The following is a 27905-nucleotide window of genomic DNA, read 5'->3' on the forward strand; positions in this document are numbered from 1 at the left end:
CTAACAGTCACCAAGCTATGTCAACAGTGGCATTCTGTCTTGTTTTAACAGCTGGCTGTTAGTCTTATTGGACAGCTGCGCGAGTGCGGTTGTGAGAGAGAGCTCGGTTGGCGATTGTATTTGTGCGAAAAGAAAAAAAAGCGAAATACAATAAATTGAATTAAAAGGCGAGGCAAGTGCAGGTCAGCACATTCGATGAATATTATTTATTAGGGCAAAGGCGAACAAATTCCAAGAAAAAAAACTCCGAACCAAAAATTAATATTGATTTTTGTGGCGTGCACAAAAAAAAATCAGAAAAAAGGCGACAAAAAGCAACCACTTCATCTTCCAATAAGAGCCAAGATTATCTGTTGGTCTTGTTGAGAAATTTGCCAATTCCGCGACCACAACAACAGCAACAACAACAATGTAGACGCGTTTGTTGCCGTCGCTAGTAAGTGTTATTAACTAAGTCGAGTGTCAGTGTCGTTGTTAAAGTGCGAGCGAGAGCGAGCGACAAATGCAATAACAACAACGCCAAAGACAACAAAAGCAAAAGTTCAACACTGTGTCTGTGGTTGTGCGTGCGTGTGTGTGTGTGTGTGTGTGTATTTGAGAAGATGCAAAAGGCACACAAGAAAATGTGTTCAGCAAATTCAAATTGTCATTGAAAGTTGCTCGCAAAAAGCATAAAAAAAAATAAATAAATAAAAGGCGACCTAACCGGCAGGACGGCAGCGTTTTGGGAGTGGCCTTGAACTGCGCCTTAGCCATATTCCAATTGGATTGCGACCAACAAAAAAAATATATAAATACGCTATGTGGATACCATCGAACAACAAATACGGCGTCGGTGAGTAAAACAGTTCAAAAATTGCGTGTGCTTGTGTGCGTGTGTGTGTGTGTGTGTGTGTGTGTGTGTGTGTGTGTGTATGTGGCTGTCGCATCCCTCGCTTTTGGCCAAGGCCCAACAACACCCCCTGAGCCGGTGTAACGGAGGTTTTGCAAAGCGGGGGGGTCGGTGCGGTGCGCTGTGATGCGTCACGTGCACGCTTACAACGCTTTGTTGTTATTGTTGCTTTGTAGCTGTTGTTGCTGTTGTAGCCATGCGTTGATTCACCGTTTTTTCCGCGAAACAGCGTGCAGCATCACAGACAGACACCCCCCAGCAGCAACAACAACAACAACAATCACCTCCAGCCACCCACTGTAGCGGCGTGCCGGAAAGGCGGAAAAGCGATTTTTCTACTTATTTTTATAGCATGCCCGCTGCCGCTGCTGTTGCCGCTTTCGTCCTCTTCTTCTTGCCATTTCTTTAGGCTTCTTATTCGCTGGCAGCGACGAAACTCAAAGAGATTTCTGTTTGTTGTTGTTCATGCTGTTGTTGCTGTTGTTGCTGTTGCTGCTGCGTTTTGATGTGTTTATGTTTTCATTTGTCCGTTACCCGCCCCGCCCCGCTGTCCGCCGCCCGTGTGCAATTGGCATCAAGCTCTCACTCGCGTTGCCAATTGTGTTGTGCGCCAGGTGTTGCCAATTTAAATGCCGCTGTAATTACCTAGCAACTGGCAACGTTGTTGCGGCTGCCACTGTAATCGTGACACTGGCGTCGTACAATAAACTTGTTTTGATAAGACTCGACTCTATGTACTGCCAGCAAATAAAAATGTATCTTTTCCTTTTCATACTCTACGCAGGGGTATTCTAATGTTGCTACGAAATATGTAACTGCATAATAAATGTGCTATAAAGTATCAAATGCTGAACCGCTCTGAACACTGGCCAATAACTTTTTTTTTAATACATGTGTATAAAAAAAGGTCTTTTGTTGTTTTTCTTAAATTTTAATACGAAAACTGAGCCTGTCAATCATGTTATCTGCTTGAAAACAATTAAACAATATTTAACTTTTTATGTACGCACAAAGTTTATGATCAAAATCTTATTGGACTTTCATATAATATAGCACCCATAGAAAACACTTAAATCTTTTTATCCTAACAAAACTCTTTACTTAGACTGCACCTAATATTTTGGAGAGTATTGTTCAGCATCTTGTTACAAATATTTTGGAGACAATCGGCCAAGGACTGAGCTGTATCAATGTTTAGTTTGGACTTAGATCGGAATACTATATAGTTAAATTTTCTAATAGAATATGTGCAAGGAAGGGTATTTCAACTTCGGCATTTCGCAGACACAGTTCTTTTTCAGTTTTCACAAAGCTTGCTTGCAAGTAGGTTGTTTTTGTTGCTGTTTAAGTCGTTTTAGTTGTTATTGTTGTGTTTTCTCCGCACTCCATTTGTCTGTTTTATTTTCACATTATCAACGCACAACGCGTCATACTTTTCGCTTCATTGGCAGCGCTTTACAAATGACAATTGCCTCGAAAGAAGTTGCCCCCGAAGCTGCCTCCGAAGCTAACCCGAAGCTGCCACTGAAGCTGCAGGCTGGTCAGTAGCTTCACTTCCGTCTGCGCATTGTGCCAGATAAGCGTAAGCCTGTCATCTATATTTGCTTTGCCGCTGCTGCTGCTCTAGTTTCCACTTTGCAAGCATCTGCTGCTGATTTGTGACATGGCAGCCGGTCAAAGTTTACTCAAATCAATCAGTCAGCCGTCAGCTACGGCGTTCGGGTGGGGAGATCATCGACCAATGTAAACGCCATTAGCGGCTGGCACAGCCCAGCGAGCAACGCCCTAACCTTGCACAACAAACAGCCGCAGTGACTGCGGAACTGACTGTCATCCGACACGTGCTGGTCCGTTGCAAATTTTAGCTTTCGATGCCTAGGCAATGGCTTCATTAACATCCGCATGGCGCAAGTCCAGGCCCGTCCAGGCACAGACCCTGGCCCGGCACACGTTCTTTGTCTGCTTTTGGAAGTTATTGCCAGCATTGTCAGGGCAACCAATCAGAGATTTTTAATACCCTGTACCAACTGAGTAACTGAAATGAGGGTATAATAAACTATGGCAAACAAGTGCAGCAAGCGAATGAAAGCACCTAATTTCGCATGTCAAAAACAAGCAGCTAAGGAATATTTTAATTTTTGTTTATATTTATATGCCAACCTCCCATATAGTGGATTTTTCATATGGGAATATTTTAATTTGTATTTGTAAGACCTGAAATGTCTATAAGGATTAAAAGGATAAAAACAACATTTATAGAAGAATACAAAAGTTTTAACTTAAATAAACTTCCAACTTTTACATAAAACAAAAAACATACATAAACTTCCAACATACATAAAAGTCGAAGGTAATATTTTATTTTATTTTATTTTAAATAAAAGTAAAAGTTAAAAATTAAAGTAAATATATTTTGGCTATATCCTTTTAAAAACTTAATCAAATTATATTTATATATATTTTTTTATTTAAATATCAATTCAATTCATACTATTTAACATTTATTTAAAAGATGAAAAACAAATATTTAAATCTTTAAAAAAAAATATAATATTCAATCGGGTTCAATTTGTATTCTGAAAAGTGATAAGACTTGCAGTTCCTAATGTACATACAAATATTTGTAATTTGGAGCTGTTTGCAGGGCATCTTTAAGTCGTGCACACTCAGCTAGAGACATTTCTTCTGCTCGCTCTCAATTACGCAGTTAGTCGGAGACAGTTTTGGGTGGTTGCATGCAACTGAAGCTGCTGGCGGCATTGTAGATGGAACTTGGTAGCTGGTAGCTGGGCCATGCGGGCAGTTTCACTTGTGCGCAGCGAATTGGCACAGGCCGCAGCCACTGAAAACTCTTGGCGCAACTTTGCCAAAAAACCAACATAAAAAAAAAAAACGAAATACAAAAAATTTGTAGACAGGCGCAGGCCGGATGTTGCCGATGCCTTTTCCAGTGAATTCCGTTGTTGTTGCCGCTTGCTGCTGCTGCTGCTGCTGTTACTCCAATAGGGGGCAAATTCGTTTTCAACTTTAATTTAATATTCATTTTATGCATTTGGCCACTGGCTGTTGTGTGTGTGTGTGCGTGTGTGTGTGTTTTGAGTCAGCGCACAAATTTGTGCAGCGTTTCCTTTTCGTTATGCAAACACAGATACACCGATGTGTGTGTGTGTGTGTGTATGAGTGCGCATTAAATTGATTCATATTCATTGTTTAATATGCTTGGCGGCAACTTTGTGTTGCTACGCCCTACCTCGACCCCCGCAACCTACAAGCCCAACCCTAACCCTCACCCTCGCCCATGCCCATGCCCATTGCCTCATCCATCCGTTCAACGACCCATCTGTACTTTGGCTTCAATTCGGCATTTGCCTAAAAATTATTTGTCTTTAACGATGTATTTATGATTTGTGCCATCCTACTTACGACTGTCTATGATTAACTACGCACACACACGCACACACAGGCACCCACACGCACACACATTTATCACACTTCCGATTTGTGGCGCATTATCAGTCACTTTGCCGGATGAGGCACGTTTCTGTCGTGGCTCTCTCCGCTTCTGCTTTACGCATTTATGTAAATGCAGTCCAAGAACTGATATGCATTTATGCCCTATACGTTTCTATGAGCCACAGTTCTACCTTGCCTCGCTTCGGCCCCACAACGTCTGATAAATGTCTGGGCGATAAGACAGGCAAGCGCTTATAAAACCATAAACAAAATAGATATGTGTCCAAATACGGGAATGCACGACTAGAAGCGCGCGTTAGCCCAGCTAACATCTAAAGATTTCATCTATATAACAAACACGCAAGCACAAGCTTCCCTTGGTCCGACACACGGGAGGTCTTGATTAACTTCGGTACTTGAAGTCCGATCTTTATCAAATTTTGAGAGTTTTGATATAGCATACAAAAGAGTGCATATACCAAAGCCTACGGCTATATCTTAATTAATTCCTGATATTCTCGATTTGCTCATACTCTATGAGAACTTGAAAACTTTAGCTTCGTCAACTTCTGCATGTCGCATCATGTGCACCAAGCCATTATACCCTTTTAATGTAATTTTCAGTGGGGTCAGGGTATACATACTATAAAAAATATGAACTACATTATAATTTAGATAAGCCACGATTATACACACATAATTTATTTTACTATACATGATTTCTACGACTCATACGCATGTGTACACAAATAATTAACAAGTAAATTGCACTTCGCTTCTGCTCGGTGCCATAAAAACTGTCAACAATTCCGGGTTTTTGATAACCAATTGCTAATTCGGGGGGATCTTGCCAACTGGCCACAATCCAAACTGATTTCACGCTCAAATTTGTGGGCTTATTCCATAAATAAATGTGCATTCAAAACTGAGCAAACATTTTGATTGCCAATTGAAATATTTATCATGCGGTCTTCCGCATTTGATTTTTATATTATGCAAATATTAAATAAACATATGCATATATTTAATAGGCTGCATATTTTTCATTGTGCGATGCACTCAATTAAAGTCCATAATATTGGCAGGCGTTTAAAAAACATGCTGAAAAGTTGCCGCCGACTAGCAGATGCCCTGCCCATTTTTGATAGTGCATAATAATAATAATAATAATTACTTCTTAACCCAAAATAATAGAAATAGAATCTTTAAAGGGCCAAAAAATGAACTGATTGAACTTGTATATGCAATAGTTGATCCCAATTAATACAATATAAGCAAGCTATATTACTATGAATCTAACAAACCATTTTCCGTCTATTTTCCGCCCCTTGCAGTGAATTTTAGTTTTGGAAAAAGGTTAAAGGTAGTTCGGCTTAAGCACAACGGTTTTAAAAACAATATTTTCCACCAATTTTTCGCCCATACGGGTGGATTTATTAAAAACGTAATCTAGCTAACGTAAAGCTGGGCTATTTTTGAGCTTAAGCTCTGTCTGTCAATGCAAGCATCAGTTTCTATAAGCATTTTCTTTTGTTAAAAAACAACTTATTTATATACCAAACAAATATACCCTCTGAGCATAGGGTATAGAACTGCATATTGCTCGTTTCAGCAGCATGCTAACACGTTCTCATATAAGTTCTGCCTGAGTATGTGTTCGCATGCATATTTGTGCACGTGTGTGTGTGTGTGTGTGTGTGTGTGTGTGTGTGTGTGTGTGTGTGTGTGTGTGTGTGTGTGTGTTTGTGTGTGTGTGTGTGCTCGTGTGCCTGTAGGAAAACATGATGTCAGATGCAGTAATGAAAAGCTGCTCGTCAACCAGAGAATGGAGAACGTTGAGCAAGAATTTAACATTTGATTTGCTGTATACTCAACGGGAGAGAAAAAGTAGCTCACAACTGTTTTGTTAAAGTATTGCGCATTCCGTGGCCAACTCCAGCATTTAGTGCGTCGTCTAATGACATCTGATTGACATTGAGGCCACGTTTCCTGTGGGCGTAGCTTGCATCAATGGATTGATATATGAAACGCAGCTAGATAACTTTATGCCCAGCGTAATGTTTTTTATTCGTCATTTCAACTTTCAACACTTCGCTTGTTTATAAGTGCGTCGAAAAGTATCTTCAGCATGTGCAATACCCTACTAAATGTGTGCGAATGGGTTCGGCATAGCTTTTAATCACTTTTTGTTATACTCTGTGCGCTGAGCCCCTCTGGTAGCTGCTTGACCCATTTACCAGCTCCCTTTAGACTAGAACAATGCCCCGCCCTTGCCACATGACTAAACTGTGTGCCAAACAACACAATTAATTAATTAAATTCTTGAGCCCTCGGCGCGCACAAGGGTCAAGTGTGAAGATTCTCCTTTGTGGCTTGCCAGCTCCCAATGCTATTATTCGCATGCCCTGCATTGTATACCCTTTATACTGACAACCTTTCGGCTATGCTTGACTGCCTTGGCATGAGCCGTTTTTCTGGCCTACTCAATTTTTTAATCATATTTTTATATACAGTTGATGGTTTATTTAAAACACAAGGTTCATAGGAGAACCATTAAAAATAACCCAGTCATAAAAATGTGCATTCCAAACAAACGGCAGGTTGCCGGTCCAAATTTCATTATATTCCGTTTTTAGATTTGTTTATTTACTTTGTTATATTACTCACCAAGGCAAGGGCAATAATAATAAATTTTAAGTAACAAAGAAATTTCAAATGAATTGGTTTTGACAAAAATAATAGAAATTGTTCTTTTGTTTTGTTTGTTTTGTCATATGTCGGACTAGAAGTTTAGAGATCAAACTCCGTGAAGACACCATTTGTTTTAGTTTAAATTAAAAAGTATGTGTTTTTTTTTTGTAATATGTTAAAACAGAAGTTGTTTGTGCAATATATTAAATAACGCGAGGTGACAATACCTTTTATAAACATAAAGTTGACACGACTTGCATTTGCAAAATTATTCATTTGATTCAATATGTCACCGCGTAATTTCCTTTAGATTATATATATTCATATAAAGATGTCCATATATTCATATTCATTTGATTATACATTCATAATCTTTTTCATATTGCCAGGCATATTCATGTTCATGTTCTAGTTGACACCTTTACCTTTACATTTGCATACCTATTCATATTCATGTTAATTGAAATACATATTCACATTAATTTATATATTCATACTCATAAGAATATTGTAATTTTATATCTACCTTTCATTTTACCACTAGAATGCAAGCCAAGATAGAATATTAAGTGCATATATAAATGAAAAGTATTTCTCACAAAGAAAAGGGTATCCATGCATCGGGTTTGCTTATAGTTTATTTTGTTCTGGATTTAATCCATTTGATGACGTTGCGGCAAAAACTGACGTACAAGATGCCTTTTGCTATTTTGTTTTCAGAAAGAGAGACAGGGAGATAGAGAGAGAGAGAGAGAACCTGGGCTGGCATTCAAATCTGATCACCGATTTTTTAGTCGAAATTCATGTCCAAATCTTACCCCAAGATTCCTATATAGACATGGGTCAAAAATTACCACCCCCATAACTCGGTCAAATCTCATCCGATTTCCACGAAGTTAGGCTTTTTCTTCATGGTTTTCCCTCTAGATTAATCTGCCATTCAAATCTGAACACCGATTTTTTAGTCGAAATTCATGTCCAAATCTTACCCCAAGATTTGTATATAGACATGGGTAAAAAATTACCACCCCCATAACTCGGTCAAATCTCATCCGATTTTCACGAAGCTTGGCGTTTTCTTCATGGTTTTCCCTCTAGATTAATCTGGCATTCAAATCTCGACACCGATTTTTTAGTCGAAATTCATGTCCAAATCTTACCCCAAGATTCCTATATAGACATGGGTCAAAAATTACCACCCCCATAACTCGGTCAAATCTCATCCGATTTCCACGAAGTTAGGCTTTTTCTTCATGGTTTTCCCTCTAGATTAATCTGCCATTCAAATCTGAACACCGATTTTTTAGTCGAAATTCATGTCCAAATCTTACCCCAAGATTTGTATATAGACATGGGTAAAAAATTACCACCCCCATAACTCGGTCAAATCTCATCCGATTTTCACGAAGCTTGGCGTTTTCTTCATGGTTTTCCCTCTAGATTAATCTGGCATTCAAATCTCGACACCGATTTTTTAGTCGAAATTCATGTCCAAATCTTACCCCAAGATTCCTATATAGACATGGGTCAAAAATTACCACCCCCATAACTCGGTCAAATCTCATCCGATTTCCACGAAGTTAGGCGTTTTCTTCATGGTTTTCCCTCTAGATTAATCTGGCATTCAAATCTGATCACCGATTTTTTAGTCGAAATTCATGTCCAAATCTTACCCCAAGATTCGTATATAGACATGGGTCAAAAATTACCACCCCCATAACTCGGTCAAATCTCATCCGATTTCCACGAAGTTAGGCGTTTTCTTCATGGTTTTCCCTCTAGATTAATCTGTCATTCAAATCTGAACACCGATTTTTTAGTCGAAATTCATGCCCAAATCTTACCCCAAGATTCGTTCGTATATAGACATGGGTCAAAAATTACCACCCCCATAACTCGGTCAAATCTCATCCGATTTCCACGAAGTTAGGCGTTTTCTTCATGGTTTTCCCTCTAGATTAATCTGGCATTCAAATCTGATCACCGATTTTTTAGTCGAAATTCATGTCCAAATCTTACCCCAAGATTCGTATATAGACATGGGTCAAAAATTACCACCCCCATAACTCGGTCAAATCTCATCCGATTTCCACGAAGTTAGGCGTTTTCTTCATGGTTTTCCCTCTAGATTAATCTGGCATTCAAATCTGATCACCGATTTTTTAGTCGAAATTCATGTCCAAATCTTACCCCAAGATTCGTATATAGACATGGGTCAAAAATTACCACCCCCATAACTCGGTCAAATCTCATCCGATTTCCACGAAGTTAGGCGTTTTCTTCATGGTTTTCCCTCTAGATTAATCTGGCATTCAAATCTCGACACCGATTTTTTAGTCGAAATTCATGTCCAAATCTTACCCCAAGATTCGTATATAGACATGGGTCAAAAATTACCACCCCCATAACTCGGTCAAATCTCATCCGATTTCCACGAAGTTAGGCGTTTTCTTCATGGTTTTCCCTCTAGATTAATCTGGCATTCAAATCTGATCACCGATTTTTTAGTCGAAATTCATGTCCAAATCTTACCCCAAGATTCGTATATAGACATGGGTCAAAAATTACCACCCCCATAACTCGGTCAAATCTCATCCGATTTCCACGAAGTTAGGCGTTTTCTTCATGGTTTTCCCTCTAGATTAATCTGTCATTCAAATCTGAACACCGATTTTTTAGTCGAAATTCATGTCCAAATCTTACCCCAAGATTCCTATATAGACATGGGTCAAAAATTACCACCCCCATAAATCGGTCAAATCTCATCCGATTTCCACGAAGTTTGGCTTTTTCTTCATGGTTTTCCCTCTAGATTAATCTGGCATTCAAATCTGAACACCGATTTTTTAGTCGAAATTCATGTCCAAATCTTACCCCAAGATTTGTATATAGACATGGGTCGAAAATTACCACCCCCATAACTCGGTCAAATCTCATCCGATTTTCACGAAGTTTGGCGTTTTCTTCATGGTTTTCCCTCTAGATTAATCTGGCATTCAAATCTGATCACCGATTTTTTAGTCGAAATTCATGTCCAAATCTTACCCCAAGATTCGTATATAGACATGGGTCAAAAATTACCACCCCCATAACTCGGTCAAATCTCATCCGATTTTCACGAAGTGTCGATTTTTCTTCATGGTTTTCCCTCTAGATTAATCTGGCATTCAAATCTCGACACCGATTTTTTAGTCGAAATTCATGTCCAAATCTTACCCCAAGATTCCTATATAGACATGGGTCAAAAATTACCACCCCCATAACTCGGTCAAATCTCATCCGATTTCCACGAAGTTTGGCTTTTTCTTCATGGTTTTCCCTCTAGATTAATCTGGCATTCAAATCTGAACACCGATTTTTTAGTCGAAATTCATGTCCAAATCTTACCCCAAGATTCCTATATAGACATGGGTCAAAAATTACCACCCCCATAACTCGGTCAAATCTCATCCGATTTCCACGAAGTTTGGCTTTTTCTTCATGGTTTTCCCTCTAGATTAATCTGGCATTCAAATCTGAACACCGATTTTTTAGTCGAAATTCATGTCCAAATCTTACCCCAAGATTCCTATATAGACATGGGTCAAAAATTACCACCCCCATAACTCGGTCAAATCTCATCCGATTTCAACGAAGTTTGGCGTTTTCTTCATGGTTTTCCCTCTAGATTAATCTGGCATTCAAATCTGATCACCGATTTTTTAGTCGAAATTCATGTCCAAATCTTACACCAGTTACCTATATAGACATGGGTCAAAAATTTCCACCCCCATAACTCGGTCAAATCTCATCCGATTTCCACGAAGTTGGGCGTTTTCTTCATGGTTTTCCCTCTAGATTAATCTGGCATTCAAATCTGATCACCGATTTTTTAGTCGAAATTCATGTCCAAATCTTACCCCAAGATTCCTATATAGACATGGGTCAAAAATTACCACCCCCATAACTCGGTCAAATCTCATCCGATTTCCACGAAGTTTGGCTTTTTCTTCATGGTTTTCCCTCTAGATTAATCTGGCATTCAAATCTGAACACCGAGTTTTTAGTCGAAATTCATGTCCAAATCTTACCCCAAGATTTGTATATAGACATGGGTCGAAAATTACCACCCCCATAACTCGGTCAAATCTCATCCGATTTTCACGAAGTTTGGCGTTTTCTTCATGGTTTTCCCTCTAGATTAATCTGTCATTCAAATCTGAACACCGATTTTTTAGTCGAAATTCATGCCCAAATCTTACCCCAAGATTCGTTCGTATATAGACATGGGTCAAAAATTACCACCCCCATAACTCGGTCAAATCTCATCCGATTTTCACGAAGTGTGGATTTTTCTTCATGGTTTTCCCTCTAGATTAATCTGGCATTCAAATCTCGACACCGATTTTTTAGTCGAAATTCATGTCCAAATCTTACCCCAAGATTCCTATATAGACATGGGTCAAAAATTACCACCCCCATAACTCGGTCAAATCTCATCCGATTTCCACGAAGTTTGGCTTTTTCTTCATGGTTTTCCCTCTAGATTAATCTGGCATTCAAATCTGAACACCGATTTTTTAGTCGAAATTCATGTCCAAATCTTACCCCAAGATTTGTATATAGACATGGGTCGAAAATTACCACCCCCATAACTCGGTCAAATCTCATCCGATTTTCACGAAGTTTGGCGTTTTCTTCATGGGTTTCCCTCTAGATTAATCTGGCATTCAAATCTGATCACCGATTTTTTAGTCGAAATTCATGTCCAAATCTTACCCCAAGATTCGTATATAGACATGGGTCAAAAATTACCACCCCCATAACTCGGTCAAATCTCATCCGATTTTCACGAAGTGTGGATTTTTCTTCATGGTTTTCCCTCTAGATTAATCTGGCATTCAAATCTCGACACCGATTTTTTAGTCGAAATTCATGTCCAAATCTTACCCCAAGATTCCTATATAGACATGGGTCAAAAATTACCACCCCCATAACTCGGTCAAATCTCATCCGATTTCCACGAAGTTTGGCTTTTTCTTCATGGTTTTCCCTCTAGATTAATCTGGCATTCAAATCTGAACACCGATTTTTTAGTCGAAATTCATGTCCAAATCTTACCCCAAGATTCCTATATAGACATGGGTCAAAAATTACCACCCCCATAACTCGGTCAAATCTCATCCGATTTCCACGAAGTTTGGCTTTTTCTTCATGGTTTTCCCTCTAGATTAATCTGGCATTCAAATCTGAACACCGATTTTTTAGTCGAAATTCATGTCCAAATCTTACCCCAAGATTCCTATATAGACATGGGTCAAAAATTACCACCCCCATAACTCGGTCAAATCTCATCCGATTTCAACGAAGTTTGGCGTTTTCTTCATGGTTTTCCCTCTAGATTAATCTGGCATTCAAATCTGATCACCGATTTTTTAGTCGAAATTCATGTCCAAATCTTACACCAGTTACCTATATAGACATGGGTCAAAAATTTCCACCCCCATAACTCGGTCAAATCTCATCCGATTTCCACGAAGTTGGGCGTTTTCTTCATGGTTTTCCCTCTAGATTAATCTGGCATTCAAATCTGATCACCGATTTTTTAGTCGAAATTCATGTCCAAATCTTACACCAGTTACCTATATAGACATGGGTCAAAAATTACCACCCCCATAACTCGGTCAAATCTTATCCGATTTCCACGAAGTTTGGCTTTTTCTTCATGGTTTTCCCTCTAGATTAATCTGGAATTTAAATCTGAACACCGATTTTTTAGTCGAAATTCATGTCCAAATCTTACCCCAAGATTCGTATATAGACATGGGTCAAAAATTACCACCCCCATAACTCGGTCAAATCTCATCCGATTTTCACGAAGTGTGGATTTTTCTTCATGGTTTTCCCTCTAGATTAATCTGGCATTCAAATCTCGACACCGATTTTTTAGTCGAAATTCATGTCCAAATCTTACCCCAAGATTCCTATATAGACATGGGTCAAAAATTACCACCCCCATAACTCGGTCAAATCTCATCCGATTTCCACGAAGTTTGGCTTTTTCTTCATGGTTTTCCCTCTAGATTAATCTCGCATTCAAATCTGAACACAGATTTTTTAGTCGAAATTCATGTCCAAATCTTACCCCAAGATTTGTATATAGACATGGGTCGAAAATTACCACCCCCATAACTCGGTCAAATCTCATCCGATTTTCACGAAGTTTGGCGTTTTCTTCATGGTTTTCCCTCTAGATTAATCTGGCATTCAAATCTGATCACCGATTTTTTAGTCGAAATTCATGTCCAAATCTTACCCCAAGATTCGTATATAGACATGGGTCAAAAATTACCACCCCCATAACTCGGTCAAATCTCATCCGATTTCCACGCAGTTAGGCTTTTTCTTCATGGTTTTCCCTCTAGATTAATCTGCCATTCAAATCTGAACACCGATTTTTTAGTCGAAATTCATGTCCAAATCTTACCCCAAGATTCGTATATAGACATGGGTCAAAAATTACCACCCCCATAACTCGGTCAAATCTCATCCGATTTTCACGAAGTGTGGATTTTTCTTCATGGTTTTCCCTCAAGATTAATCTGGCATTCAAATCTCGACACCGATTTTTTAGTCGAAATTCATGTCCAAATCTTACCCCAAGATTCCTATATAGACATGGGTCAAAAATTACCACCCCCATAACTCGGTCAAATCTCATCCGATTTCCACGAAGTTTGGCTTTTTCTTCATGGTTTTCCCTCTAGATTAATCTGGCATTCAAATCTGAACACCGATTTTTTAGTCGAAATTCATGTCCAAATCTTACCCCAAGATTCCTATATAGACATGGGTCAAAAATTACCACCTCCATAACTCGGTCAAATCTCATACGATTTCCACAAAGTTTGGCTTTTTCTTCATGGTTTTCCCTCTAGATTAATCTGGCATTCAAATCTGAACACCGATTTTTTAGTCGAAATTCATGTCCAAATCTTACCCCAAGATTCCTATATAGACATGGGTCAAAAATTACCACCCCCATAACTCGGTCAAATCTCATCCGATTTCAACGAAGTTTGGCGTTTTCTTCATGGTTTTCCCTCTAGATTAATCTAGCATTCAAATCTGATCACCGATTTTTTAGTCGAAATTCATGTCCAAATCTTACACCAGTTACCTATATAGACATGGGTCAAAAATTACCACCCCCATAACTCGGTCAAATCTCATCCGATTTCCACGAAGTTGGGCGTTTTCTTCATGGTTTTCCCTCTAGATTAATCTGGCATTCAAATCTGATCACCGATTTTTTAGTCGAAATTCATGTCCAAATCTTACACCAGTTACCTATATAGACATGGGTCAAAAATTACCACCCCCATAACTCGGTCAAATCTTATCCGATTTCCACGAAGTTTGGCTTTTTCTTCATGGTTTTCCCTCTAGATTAATCTGGCATTTAAATCTGAACACCGATTTTTTAGTCGAAATTCATGTCCAAATCTTACCCCAAGATTCGTATATAGACATGGGTCAAAAATTACCACCCCCATAACTCGGTCAAATCTCATCCGATTTTCACGAAGTGTGGATTTTTCTTCATGGTTTTCCCTTTAGATTAATCTGGCATTCAAATCTGAACACCGATTTTTTAGTCGAAATTCATGTTCAAATCTTACCCCAAGATTCGTATATAGACATGGGGCAAAAATTACCACCCCCATAGCTCGGTCAAATCTCATCCGATTTTCACGAAGTGTGGATTTTTCTTCATGGTTTTCCCTCTAGATTAATCTGGCATTCAAATCTCGACACCGATTTTTTAGTCGAAATTCATGTCCAAATCTTACCCCAAGATTCCTATATAGACATGGGTCAAAAATTACCACCCCCATAACTCGGTCAAATCTCATCCGATTTCCACGAGGTGTGGATTTTTCTTCATGGTTTTCCCTCTAGATTAATCTGGCATTCAAATCTAGACACCGATTTTTTAGTCGAAATTCATGTCCAAATCTTACCCCAAGATTCCTATATAGACATGGGTCAAAAATTACCACCCCCATAACTCGGTCAAATCTCATCCGATTTCCACGAAGTTTGGCTTTTTCTTCATGGTTTTCCCTCTAGATTAATCTGGCATTCAAATCTGAACACCGATTTTTTAGTCGAAATTCATGTCCAAATCTTACCCCAAGATTTGTATATAGACATGGGTCAAAAATTACCACCCCCATAACTCGGTCAAATCTCATCCGATTTTCACGAAGTTTGGCGTTTTCTTCATGGTTTTCCCTCTAGATTAATCTGGCATTCAAATCTGATCACCGATTTTTTAGTCGAAATTCATGTCCAAATCTTACCCCAAGATTCGTATATAGACATGGGTCAAAAATTACCACCCCCATAACTCGGTCAAATCTCATCCGATTTCCACGAAGTTAGGCTTTTTCTTCATGGTTTTCCCTCTAGATTAATCTGCCATTCAAATCTGAACACCGATTTTTTAGTCGAAATTCATGTCCAAATCTTACCCCAAGATTCGTATATAGATATGGGTCAAAAATTACCACCCCCATAACTCGGTCAAATCTCATCCGATTTCCACGAAGTTAGGCTTTTTCTTCATGGTTTTCCCTCTAGATTAATCTGGCATTCAAATCTCGACACCGATTTTTTAGTCGAAATTCATGTCCGAATCTTACCCCAAGATTCCTATATAGACATGGGTCAAAAATTACCACCCCCATAACTCGGTCAAATCTCATCCGATTTCCACGAAGTTTGGCTTTTTCTTCATGGTTTTCCCTCTAGATTAATCTGGCATTCAAATCTGAACACCGATTTTTTAGTCGAAATTCATGTCCAAATCTTACCCCAAGATTCCTATAGACATGGGTCAAAAATTACCACCCCCATAACTCGGTCAAATCTCATCCGATTTCCACGAAGTTTGGCTTTTTCTTCATGGTTTTCCCTCTAGATTAATCTGGCATTTAAATCTGAACACCGATTTTTTAGTCGAAATTCATGTCCAAATCTTACACCAGTTACCTATATAGACATGGGTCAAAAATTACCACCCCCATAACTCGGTCAAATCTCATCCGATTTTCACGAAGTTTGGCGTTTTCTTCATGGTTTTCCCTCTAGATTAATCTGGCATTCAAATCTGATCACCGATTTTTTAGTCGAAATTCATGTCCAAATCTTACACCAGTTACCTATATAGACATGGGTCAAAAATTACCACCCCCATAACTCGGTCAAATCTCATCCGATTTCCACGAAGTTTGGCTTTTTCTTCATGGTTTTCCCTCTAGATTAATCTGCCATTCAAATCTGAACACCGATTTTTTAGTCGAAATTCATGTCCAAATCTTACCCCAAGATTTGTATATAGACATGGGTCAAAAATTACCACCCCCATAACTCGGTCAAATCTCATCCGATTTTCACGAAGTTTGGCGTTTTCTTCATGGTTTTCCCTCTAGATTAATCTGGCATTCAAATCTGATCACCGTTTTTTTAGTCGAAATTCATGTCCAAATCTTACCCCAAGATTCGTATATAGACATGGGTCAAAAATTACCACCCCCATAACTCGGTCAAATCTCATCCGATTTCCACGAAGTTAGGCTTTTTCTTCATGGTTTTCCCTCTAGATTAATCTGCCATTCAAATCTGAACACCGATTTTTTAGTCGAAATTCATGTCCAAATCTTACCCCAAGATTCGTATATAGATATGGGTCAAAAATTACCACCCCCATAACTCGGTCAAATCTCATCCGATTTCCACGAAGTTAGGCTTTTTCTTCATGGTTTTCCCTCTAGATTAATCTGGCATTCAAATCTCGACACCGATTTTTTAGTCGAAATTCATGTCCGAATCTTACCCCAAGATTCCTATATAGACATGGGTCAAAAATTACCACCCCCATAACTCGGTCAAATCTCATCCGATTTCCACGAAGTTTGGCTTTTTCTTCATGGTTTTCCCTCTAGATTAATCTGGCATTCAAATCTGAACACCGATTTTTTAGTCGAAATTCATGTCCAAATCTTACCCCAAGATTCCTATATAGACATGGGTCAAAAATTACCACCCCCATAACTCGGTCAAATCTCATCCGATTTCCACGAAGTTTGGCTTTTTCTTCATGGTTTTCCCTCTAGATTAATCTGGCATTTAAATCTGAACACCGATTTTTTAGTCGAAATTCATGTCCAAATCTTACACCAGTTACCTATATAGACATGGGTCAAAAATTACCACCCCCATAACTCGGTCAAATCTCATCCGATTTTCACGAAGTTTGGCGTTTTCTTCATGGTTTTCCCTCTAGATTAATCTGGCATTCAAATCTGATCACCGATTTTTTAGTCGAAATTCATGTCCAAATCTTACACCAGTTACCTATATAGACATGGGTCAAAAATTACCACCCCCATAACTCGGTCAAATCTCATCCGATTTCCACGAAGTTTGGCTTTTTCTTCATGGTTTTCCCTCTAGATTAATCTGCCATTCAAATCTGAACACCGATTTTTTAGTCGAAATTCATGTCCAAATCTTACCGCAAGATTTGTATATAGACATGGGTCAAAAATTACCACCCCCATAACTCGGTCAAATCTCATCCGATTTTCACGAAGTGTGGATTTTTCTTCATGGTTTTCCCTTTAGATTAATCTGGCATTCAAATCTGAACACCGATTTTTTAGTCGAAATTCATGTCCAAATCTTACCCCAAGATTCGTATATAGACATGGGTCAAAAATTACCACCCCCATAACTCGGTCAAATCTCATCCGATTTTCACGAAGTGTGGATATTTCTTCATGGTTTTCCCTCTAGATTAATCTGGCATTCATATCTGATCACCGATTTTTTAGTCGAAATTCATGTCCAAATCTTACCCCAAGATTCCTATATAGACATGGGTCAAAAATTACCACCCCCATAACTCGGTGAAATCTCATCCGATTTCCACGAAGTTAGGCTTTTTCTTCATGGTTTTCCCTCTAGATTAATCTGCCATTCAAATCTGAACACCGATTTTTTAGTCGAAATTCATGTCCAAATCTTACCCCAAGATTTGTATATAGACATGGGTCAAAAATTACCACCCCCATAACTCGGTCAAATCTCATCCGATTTTCACGAAGTTTGGCTTTTTCTTCATGGTTTGCCCTCTAGATTAATCCGGCATTCAAATCTGAACACCGATTTTTTAGTCGAAATTCATGTCCAAATCTTACCCCAAGATTCCTATATAGACATGGGTCAAAAATTACCACCCCCATAACTCGGTCAAATCTCATCCGATTTCCACGAAGTTTGGCTTTTTCTTCATGGGTTTCCCTCTAGATTAATCTGGCATTCAAATCTGAACACCGATTTTTTAGTCGAAATTCATGTCCAAATCTTACCCCAAGATTCCTATATAGACATGGGTCAAAAATTACCACCCCCATAACTCGGTCAAATCTCATCCGATTTCAACGAAGTTTGGCGTTTTCTTCATGGTTTTCCCTCTAGATTAATGTGGCATTCAAATCTGATCACCGATTTTTTAGTCGAAATTCATGTCCAAATCTTACACCAGTTACCTATATAGACATGGGTCAAAAATAACCACCCCCATAACTCGGTCAAATCTCATCCGATTTCCACGAAGTTTGGCGTTTTCTTCATGGTTTTCCCTCTAGATTAATCTGGCATTCAAATCTGATCACCGATTTTTTAGTCGAAATTCATGTCCAAATCTTACACCAGTTACCTATATAGACATGGGTCAAAAATTACCACCCCCATAACTCGGTCAAATCTCATCCGATTTCCACGAAGTTTGGCTTTTTCTTCATGGTTTTCCCTCTAGATTAATCTGCCATTCAAATCTGAACACCGATTTTTTAGTCGAAATTCATGTCCAAATCTTACCGCAAGATTTGTATATAGACATGGGTCAAAAATTACCACCCCCATAACTCGGTCAAATCTCATCCGATTTTGACGAAGCTTGGCTTTTTCTTCATGGTTTTCCCTCTAGATTAATCTGGCATTTAAATCTGAACACCGATTTTTTAGTCGAAATTCATGTCCAAATCTTACCCCAAGATTCGTATATAGACATGGGTCAAAAATTACCACCCCCATAACTCGGTCAAATCTCATACGATTTTCACGAAGTGTGGATTTTTCTTCATGGTTTTCCCTTTAGATTAATCCGGCATTCAAATGTGAACACCGATTTTTTAGTCGAAATTCATGTCCAAATCTTACCCCAAGATTCGTATATAGACATGGGTCAAAATTTACCACCCCATAACTCGGTCAAATCTCATCCGATTTTCACGAAGTTTGGCTTTTTCTTCATGGTTTTCCCTCTAGATTAATCTGGCATTCAAATCTCGACACCGATTTTTTAGTCGAAATTCGTGTCCAAATCTTACCCCAAGATTCGTATATAGACATGGGTCAAAATTTACCACCCCCATAACTCGGTCAAATCTCATCCGATTTTCACGAAGTTTGGCTTTTTCTTCATGGTTTTCCCTCTAGATTAATCTGGCATTCAAATCTCGACACCGATTTTTTAGTCGAAATTCATGTCCAAATCTTACCCCAAGATTCCCATATAGACATGGGTCAAAAATTACCACCCCCATAACTCGGTCAAATCTCATCCGATTTCCACGAAGTTTGGCTTTTTCTTCATGGTTTTCCATGCTTTGAGCGCATGTGCATGCATGAGGCACTCATTGCGCTAATGCAGCCAGCTCTTTTATTTAATATAAAATTATTTTCCAACTGCCGCTGCCGTTGGCTCTTCTTGCGTTTTCTTCATTTTTGTTTTTGCGTCCACTTGGCTTAACGACTTTTTTATTTAAATACGTTTTGTTGACATTGCGGACTTGTTGGACTGTCTTGCTCGTTCTATCCCTCTCTCTTTGCTCTTTGCTCTCCCCATCTCTTCTCTTTATCTTGTGTGCTTTGTTGTTGGTGAACAAAGTGAAACTCTGGCAAATCCCATTTGTTGTGGACCTGAAGTACTTTATCAAAAGCGCAATTAAAGGGCAACGGTAATTATCTGCCCTACCCTCTACTCCCCTTTCCAGTCTTACATGCGTTGGCGCCATTCTCAACTATTTCAGGCTATGAAATGTTAAAATTTTTTCCGCATTTTCATTAAATGCGCGTTGATGTCTAAGCGCCGGCTAAAAAATGCTCATTAGAATTATGCACGGCTCTAAAGCCGGATGCTTGTGGGTGGGTGGATGGGTTGTTATATATAAAGTGTATGTGTGTGTGTGTGTATGTATATATATGTACAAATGAAGTCGTCGTAGGGCGGGGCGGGGCCAGTCCGACGCCTGTCTAATGTGACTGACCTAAATAGTGCGACGGTTGGCACTGTGCCTGCCTGTAACTGCCACAGCGTATGTCTAAGAGTGTGTGTGTGTGTGTGTATGTGTAGTGTGTGTGTCTGCATTATGTGTGTGGTGTGTGTGCTCATTTGCTTGAGTGTTTGCTTGCGCAAGTTGAAGTGCCGCAAGCCCAAGCTTAAATCCAAGCGTCCCTCCCTCGCTGCCGCATCCATTTAAATTATAAAATTTTAGCTATTTAGCAGCTTGAAATCCATTTAAATCCGGCGGCGACTCCAGCCACAGGCGGCTCCAGCCAGTTGCAAAAGTAACGCGGCAGCCACGAAAATGCTGAAGCAGGAAGACGCAGACGAAGACGCGGCAATCATAATGCAAAGCAGCAACAGCCACAACATAAGCTACAATCTAATGTTGCTCGATCAAAAAATACCCTGTGTCCTAACACATACTCGTATTGAATCACAAACAGACAAAACGCGTTTCACAAGCAAAATCGAACATTTTCAGCCATGTTTACAAAACTCGACAAAAATAGATTTCATTACGATTTCAGTATACCCAAATTCTTGAGCTTATAGAAAGTTTTTTTATTACTTCACCATTTTTACATCATTTAATTGTTAAGTGCGGAAACATATACCACAAATGAAGAGAATTTTTCAGCTCATTATATCATTAAAAATTAACAAGAATTCAATCGGATTAAATCAAAGCTTAAGGACCTCAAAAACCGACAGACACATGGATCAACAGTTTGATTAAGCTCGACGTTCTGCTCAAACTATCTTTATAAGAACGGAAGTTTCGTTGATTTTGCAATTGTATTTTATTATACCCGCTTTCACTCACATTTTAAAGGGTACGTGGTATAACCGCAGCAACAGCAGCAGGAAGCAGTTTGCCCATTTTCATCGCATTGAAGCATTTCATTTGACAGACAGTCAGACAGACAGACAGGCAGACAGCCATATAGCACTTACATACATTCAAGTATGCCCCCCCCCCCCCCCCCCTCCCTCCATGACTATTCTACACTGCCCGCTCTCTACGCTCTGTCTTATGCCTGGTTGTGCGTTTTATTAGCTCCTTTCGTTGATATGCTAAGGCCGTGCTCGCTCGTTTGTCTTTCAGCGCGCGCAAACACACACACGCACACTAGCACACATATACATATACACACACCTACAACCCGCTTCCCTGGTAGCGGAGAGCAACATGCTCTTGCGGCGCCGACCGGACTCCAGTGCGTGTCTCGCATTTGTAATTGGCTGGCATGGCGGCCACGTTGCGGATTTATATGTCTACTTATCAGCAGCTTCCCTGGCCGAAGCTTCAGCTCCGGCTCCAGCTTTGGCTTCAGCTGAAACGTTCGCTCTTTATTGTTCATTGGTTGCAAGCAAAGTGTTCAATTGCTGGCGTGCCCAAGTGCCAAGTGCTGCTTGTGGCATTTGTTGTTGTTGTGTTATTGTTGCTGCTGCTGCTGCTCCTGGCTGGCTGGCTGGCTGGCTGGCAGCTCTTTGAGAGACATACACCCCCTATATGCATGAGTATTTTGTTTCCAAAGCCATTTGCCTATTTATAGTTGAAGTATTTATTGTTGTTGTGCCACTCGTGGCATGCTCAAGTAGCCACTCATGGAGGCACTTTAATTGCCTGCAATCGCCTGACTGTTGCCTGGCGTCTTCCGCCCCATCTCTGGCAATGTCATGGCCAACTGGCGCAACTGGTTGTTACCATCGCATCTAAGATTTATTCCAGCTCATTCTCCATTTGTTTTTTTCCAGCCATACACAACTGGCATGGCGACGTGCGCTTCGGCCTGCCCCTGGATGTGGGCGACTCTGTGGATATTGTCGAGGAGTGCAGGCACTGGTTTCGCGGCTCCTGTCCGCGCAGATCACGTGCCGTTGGCATCTTTCCCAAGACCTACATACACATCAAGGATCTGTCGAAAATCGATCCTGTCGTTGCCGAGTGCACCCAAGTGCTGCGCGAATGGTCAGAGATCTGGAAGCGCCTCTATGTGGTAAGTGTCTGTGGATAAATGTTGGATCATTATTTAAATGGCACTTCCCCGGACAGGATCGCGAGGCGTACAAGTTTCAGACGCTGCGCAAAGTAATGTACTCCATTTTGGAGAGTCGTCGCGAGCTTCTAGGCGCGACCATGACACAGGATCAAACGACTGAGCTGCAAATGGTTGTGGTCTCCAAAATTGATTGGGGCAATCGGTAAGTCAGAGAGCTAACATTATTCAAAGATATGACTAACATTATAGTATCGCCAAAATATAATTTAAACAAATTTGTATGCATTTAATTCAAAAATCTCAAAATTCCATTGGAAATAAGTTCTACCAGAAATTAGCATTTTTTCGACAGTGAAATAACCTTAGTCTCGGCTATAATATGCAAACGACCTCTGTACTAGGCCTATAGAGTAACGAGGAACTCTGAGATTTCAGCTGCTATCAAATTTTAGGTTCAATCCGGGGTTTCAAGATCAACATTTCCAGTTCCCGCTTAGTAACACAAACTCAACTGGTTCCGTAAACTTATATAAATATGCCAAACACATACATATTTCTCATTGTTTTAAAAAGTCAAGCAATACTTAGATACTCGTGATTGTATATATATATATATATATATATATATATATATATATATATATATATATATACATAATTATGCAATATTTTAGTTAAGCTGAGTCAAGGCAAATTTCACTTACGTCATGCTTCTTAAAATTTGTATTTAATCTATATGTATATCCTAAAATAGTACATTTAAAGGGCATATTTTAAGAGGGGCTCTATGATACTGGGTAATGCCTTTTCCTTATGTTGCCCAATTCTGATAAGTCATTGATAAACAAAGAATTATTTATAAATACATATATCGAAATGAGTTTTTTCTCCAAAATATCGATCGTAACAGACATATTTGTGCAGATAATTTTAAATTAAACAAGATCGTCTTAATGAAATAAATTGCAAGATCTTCATAGGTAGATGTCTTCTTTTAATTGCATACCCAGATGTTAAATGTTATGAAAATCATCAGATAATCGCCTTCGATAGAACAAATTCCTAGAGGCAAGCCCACAGATTATAAAGTTTCCTATATCAAAAAAAAAAAAAAATAATAAAACATACTCCTAGCTATTCCTGAGTTAAATTAAAGAAACAAGTTAGCCAATGGATTGTTAAATTCCAAGAATTCTAAGCACGCCCACAGATTAAAAAGTATTCTCAGTCTCTCTGGTATGAGATAGATGGGAACCCCTCTTTTCGAAAATATGTTAGTCTTAAGCTTTTCAAACTGAAAACGTATCAAAAATTAGACTGAAATTGAATAGACTCGTATTACATATTTATTACAATTTAAAACTTAGATAGTTTGTTTTCTTTTTATGTAAAATGTGTTCTTTTCTAGCAATAATCACAATAATTTTGTTATAAACAAAATTGCTTAAAATTACATACATATGTGTGTGTGTGTGTGTGTGTGTATACTAAACGTTAAGACAAAAATAGCGAGAGCATTTTGCTTTTGTTTTCATATTTTTTGTTGTTGTTGTTCTTGTTGTTGTATAATTCGATTACTACAATTTAGTTGCAAGTATGTCTCATCTGTGTACATATATAGATCATATATATATATATATATATATATGTAGATCAACGTTTCGTGAGCTGCGATCTTGGCTTGATCAAAGAGCAAAAAACTATAGAGCTAAGCGGTAAACTAAATTGTATATATTTAAATGGCGCATCATTGTTAACTTTACTACGGATACAATTTTGTATTGGGTAGTAGTATAAGCATATATCGGATAATTCATATTCATTATCGTTTCACAAATCCAACCTACAAATTGCACGGTCTGCCTGTGTGTGTGTGTGTGTGTGTGTGTGTGTGTGTGTGTGCGTGTGTTTGAGTGTCTCTCTCTATCTCTCTCTTTCTCTCATTTAACTTGCACTTTCTCATACTCTCTCTCTCTCTCTCTCTCTCTCTCTAAGTGTGTGTCTAAGGGCTTTTGTTTTATATAGGCGTAAAAATTTTGCTAAAGAATTCTTTTTGTTTTTATATTTGTTTCGTTTTGTTTTTTTATCTGACGTTTCCTCAAATTCCATGTTTCCACTTAAAAACAGTCTTAGAGATGTACATACATATGTTATATATATTATATTAGAAAGCCTAAACGCCTAGAACACCTACTACGAAAAAAACACCTTCGAATTGGTCACATCTCTGGCTACAAAATATTATTGAGAAATCATTGAAATTTTATATTAGCGCCAAATAGTTGCTATAGCGCCTATGTCTCGGTCTCCTTGCCGCCGAACAGCTCGGCGGGCGGATAAATTGAATGGCTAATGGGATTCATTTCCAGCGTCGAGGGGGCAGAGGGTGTGCGTGAGGCGGCCATCAGGCTGCATAACTGTTGCAGCATATCGCCATATGATCGTGTGCTCAGATTCTGGCTAAGGAAGTGCAGGATCAAGAAGTCGCCAATCTGCAGCAAAAAACAACAAAGGGATTTAACATATCTATAGCACGCAGTTTATAGTCGCAACGCACCTCCAAACTCCGCACTAGTCCGGCAATTTCCTTGCGCTGACCTGAGCGATAGGAGCGCTTGATGATCGTCTCGCGTGTGGTGGGCATCATGATAACCACCAGGGAATAGAGCACAGCCACGCCCGAAATTGTGGCCAATATAATGAACCAGAACCTGTTTCATTAAGAACTCTATTAAAAAACATTCTTGATTTGGTTTTGTGACTGATCTTACCACAGGAATATATAGATCTTCTCATTGAGTATATTCAGAGCTAGCACACAGAGTGTATCGTGTTTCTGTAGGGAACCACTTGGACCAAACTTACGGAATGTACACTTGGTCAGCCTTGGAAAGATCTCAATCATGGGATCGAAACGCATATTCTGATCCATATTGGAGAACTTGACGACATCCGTACCATAGGACATAAAAGCACCGCCCAGAAACTTATCCACCATAAAGATATTGACGATCACATTGACAAAGTTCAGCACCTCGCAGAAGAAATACGCAAACGAGTAGCCATTGTGCGTGTTGAGACTTTCCATAAAGTATTTAATGATGCGATCCTGTCGATCCTTTCGATAGTCCTCCGGCACTGAGATCATGCCGCGCAAGCCATCAGTTATCATGCGTATTTTACCATCCTCCATATTCTTCCAAATCCAATGGGGCACATAAAACATAAGACCCTAAAATATAGAACGCATTTAGTCAACATACAATGAAGGTCTTAGGACACGCAGAGTTACCTGAAAGAACAGCACAAAGGGCACCCACTGATAGTAGCTATGATAGCGCTTCTCCTGGCCATACTCATTGCCCAGACCGTGGCCGGCGACATCGGTGCCAATTTGCCTATGCTGCTGACCGGGTATCGTGAAGGTATATGTTATCCAGCAGAATGTGTTGATCACATGCATGGGTATCGAGCCATCGTTGATGCAGCTAATCGGATCACCTGCAAGTGCATATTAATGATATATAAGTAGGCAGCTGGAAAAGAACTTTCCAGGTTCAAGTCCCACACTAGTCATGTGTTATATAATAATAATATGAATTAGTTGTTTGTGCTATGCAAATCGGGGATTTGAACCGGTGACCTCCCTCTGTGTACATATAAATCAAATGCACTTGTATTCCTCATTCCATTTCATTTGAGTGCAGTCAAATGTCGTTCATCAACGTCAAGTGGCATTAAGCCAATCTAAATCTGTAACCCTGGTCATAGGAATGTTCTCTATGAGCGCTGACAACCTGATGATGGGTGTGCCGGACCAGCTAGAACCATGCGCGTGCTTTCCTTCCCCCCCCCCCTTTCACTCTCTCTCTCTCTCTCTCTCTCTCTCTCTCTCTCTCTCTCTCTCTTTTGCTCTTGCGTAAACAACTAGCTAATGTAATGAAGGGGGGGGGGGGGGGGGGGGGGGGGCCCGGTGCGCAGTGCTTTTTGGTTTCTATGAAGTTTCCTAGAACTCAATTGTCAATATTTATATTGGCACCATATACGTTTGGAGCGCTTCTTTTAAATGCACAAACATTGGCTCTGGCTGCGTCTTTTGGCCATAAATCAACTCCGCAAACGGGCTCAGACGTGCTGTTGTGGCTGGCCACACGAAAAAGCTTGTTGTCTGGCTTGTTTCATTTATTTCGGACCGCTACATGGATCTTCACACAGCCACGACACGCAACCACCCGCTGTGACTCACATTGTACTCATTTGACTCATTCGAGTCATTTGAGTGTTCGTCTGAAATCTGATGTACGTGCCACAGGCATTTGCGGACCATTGAGTATTGGGCAAGCGCAAATGAGTTTCAAAATTCAATAAGCACTAAGGTGCTTTCTACTCTACTTACAAAAGGCAAGCAGGGTATATTGGGTATATTAGGCAATGACGTTTGAGTCTTGTTTTAATATGCAATAGTTTGTGTTAAGGTTTTGTTGGCACACAGTTTTTAAAGTTTTTGAGCTATGATTTTCTACGAACATTTTCCAGAGTCAAGCTAAATATGCTGCCTTCTCCAAGCCCGATCTTAGGGCAAACACCTCTATCTACCACTGTTTTTAAGTTTGAGTTTCAGAATCATGAATGCCATAAAAAAAATTATTTCATAATATTTCCTAACTGAGAACAGAATATTGTGTAGTCATGAAATACCAAGCACAATATTTTTACTTCAATTTTCAGCTGTTTTTACACTAGGTACAGAATATCTCTCAGTGTTAGGATATGAACTACCTGCTTTATACTCTGCTCTGTTTAGCTGCTTTTACAGTGGGTACGGATCGTAGTTGGTAAGATCGTAAAATATTAACTAGCAGCTGTCTTTCCTTCTGTTTTCAGCTGTTTTCACACTGGGTACATATCATTCTCAGTGTTAAGATCTGAACTATCTTCTATATATTCTTCTGTCCTCAGTGTCTTTAATATTGGGTACAAAGTATGGCGCCGTCGTGTATTGCCGCACTCAGTCTTTTTAGTTCTCTTGTTAACCCTTTCCGCTGCTTTAGCGCTTTTGGTGTAATTGTATGCACAAATATGGCCAAATGCATGGCTAACACATTTGCATAGACTGCACTAATTTTCACAGGTATCGAATCGCGTCGTGCTTAAGAAAATAACAAAACAAAATCACTTACCAATCAAATTGTTGGCCGTAACAATAATGCAACAGGTGAAAAGTATGGCTGTGGTAATCCTATAATGACAGCGAAAGACCATATTATCGATGACCGCCTTGTCCAGCAGATAGCGTATCTTGATGAAGCTGGACACAGCCGAGACCATGCCAAAGACTGCCATGATTCTAGCTGCTTCTTCTTCTTCTACTTCGGATTGTTATTGCTAATTGATGTTGTTGTTGTTGTTCCTAACTAAGCTGTAAATAAGAGAAAACATTTATGTTTATAGTTGCCTATTATGCAAT

The 27905-nt window shown here is 39.4% G+C and overlaps 2 protein-coding genes across 2 annotated transcripts in view; one reads left to right on the forward strand and one right to left on the reverse strand.

Annotated features, from left to right (window-relative positions):
- The first annotated feature begins 801 nt into the window (after window positions 1-801).
- Window positions 802-27905, forward strand: part of LOC115757662 (dedicator of cytokinesis protein 3) — a 42621-nt gene continuing 15517 nt past the window's right edge. Inside the window, exons 1-3 of the mRNA XM_030697979.1 lie at window positions 802-835; window positions 22194-22435; window positions 22492-22640. Of these exons, the coding sequence (XP_030553839.1) occupies window positions 802-835; window positions 22194-22435; window positions 22492-22640 (425 nt within the window). The remainder of the gene's footprint in view (window positions 836-22193; window positions 22436-22491; window positions 22641-27905) is intronic.
- Window positions 24577-27852, reverse strand: LOC115757665 (innexin inx3). Its single transcript, XM_030697982.1, has 5 exons — window positions 27619-27852; window positions 25731-25939; window positions 25210-25670; window positions 24996-25149; window positions 24577-24930 (listed from the first exon to the last, which is right to left on the reverse strand). Exons 1-5 carry the CDS (start codon window positions 27779-27781, stop codon window positions 24733-24735), a joined length of 1185 nt encoding a protein of 394 aa, XP_030553842.1. The 5' UTR covers window positions 27782-27852; the 3' UTR covers window positions 24577-24732.

Source organism: Drosophila novamexicana, unplaced genomic scaffold (genome assembly GCF_003285875.2).
Source record: "Drosophila novamexicana strain 15010-1031.04,08,12 unplaced genomic scaffold, DnovRS2.1 tig00000108-arrow-pilon, whole genome shotgun sequence".
Lineage (NCBI taxonomy): Eukaryota > Metazoa > Arthropoda > Insecta > Diptera > Drosophilidae > Drosophila > Drosophila novamexicana.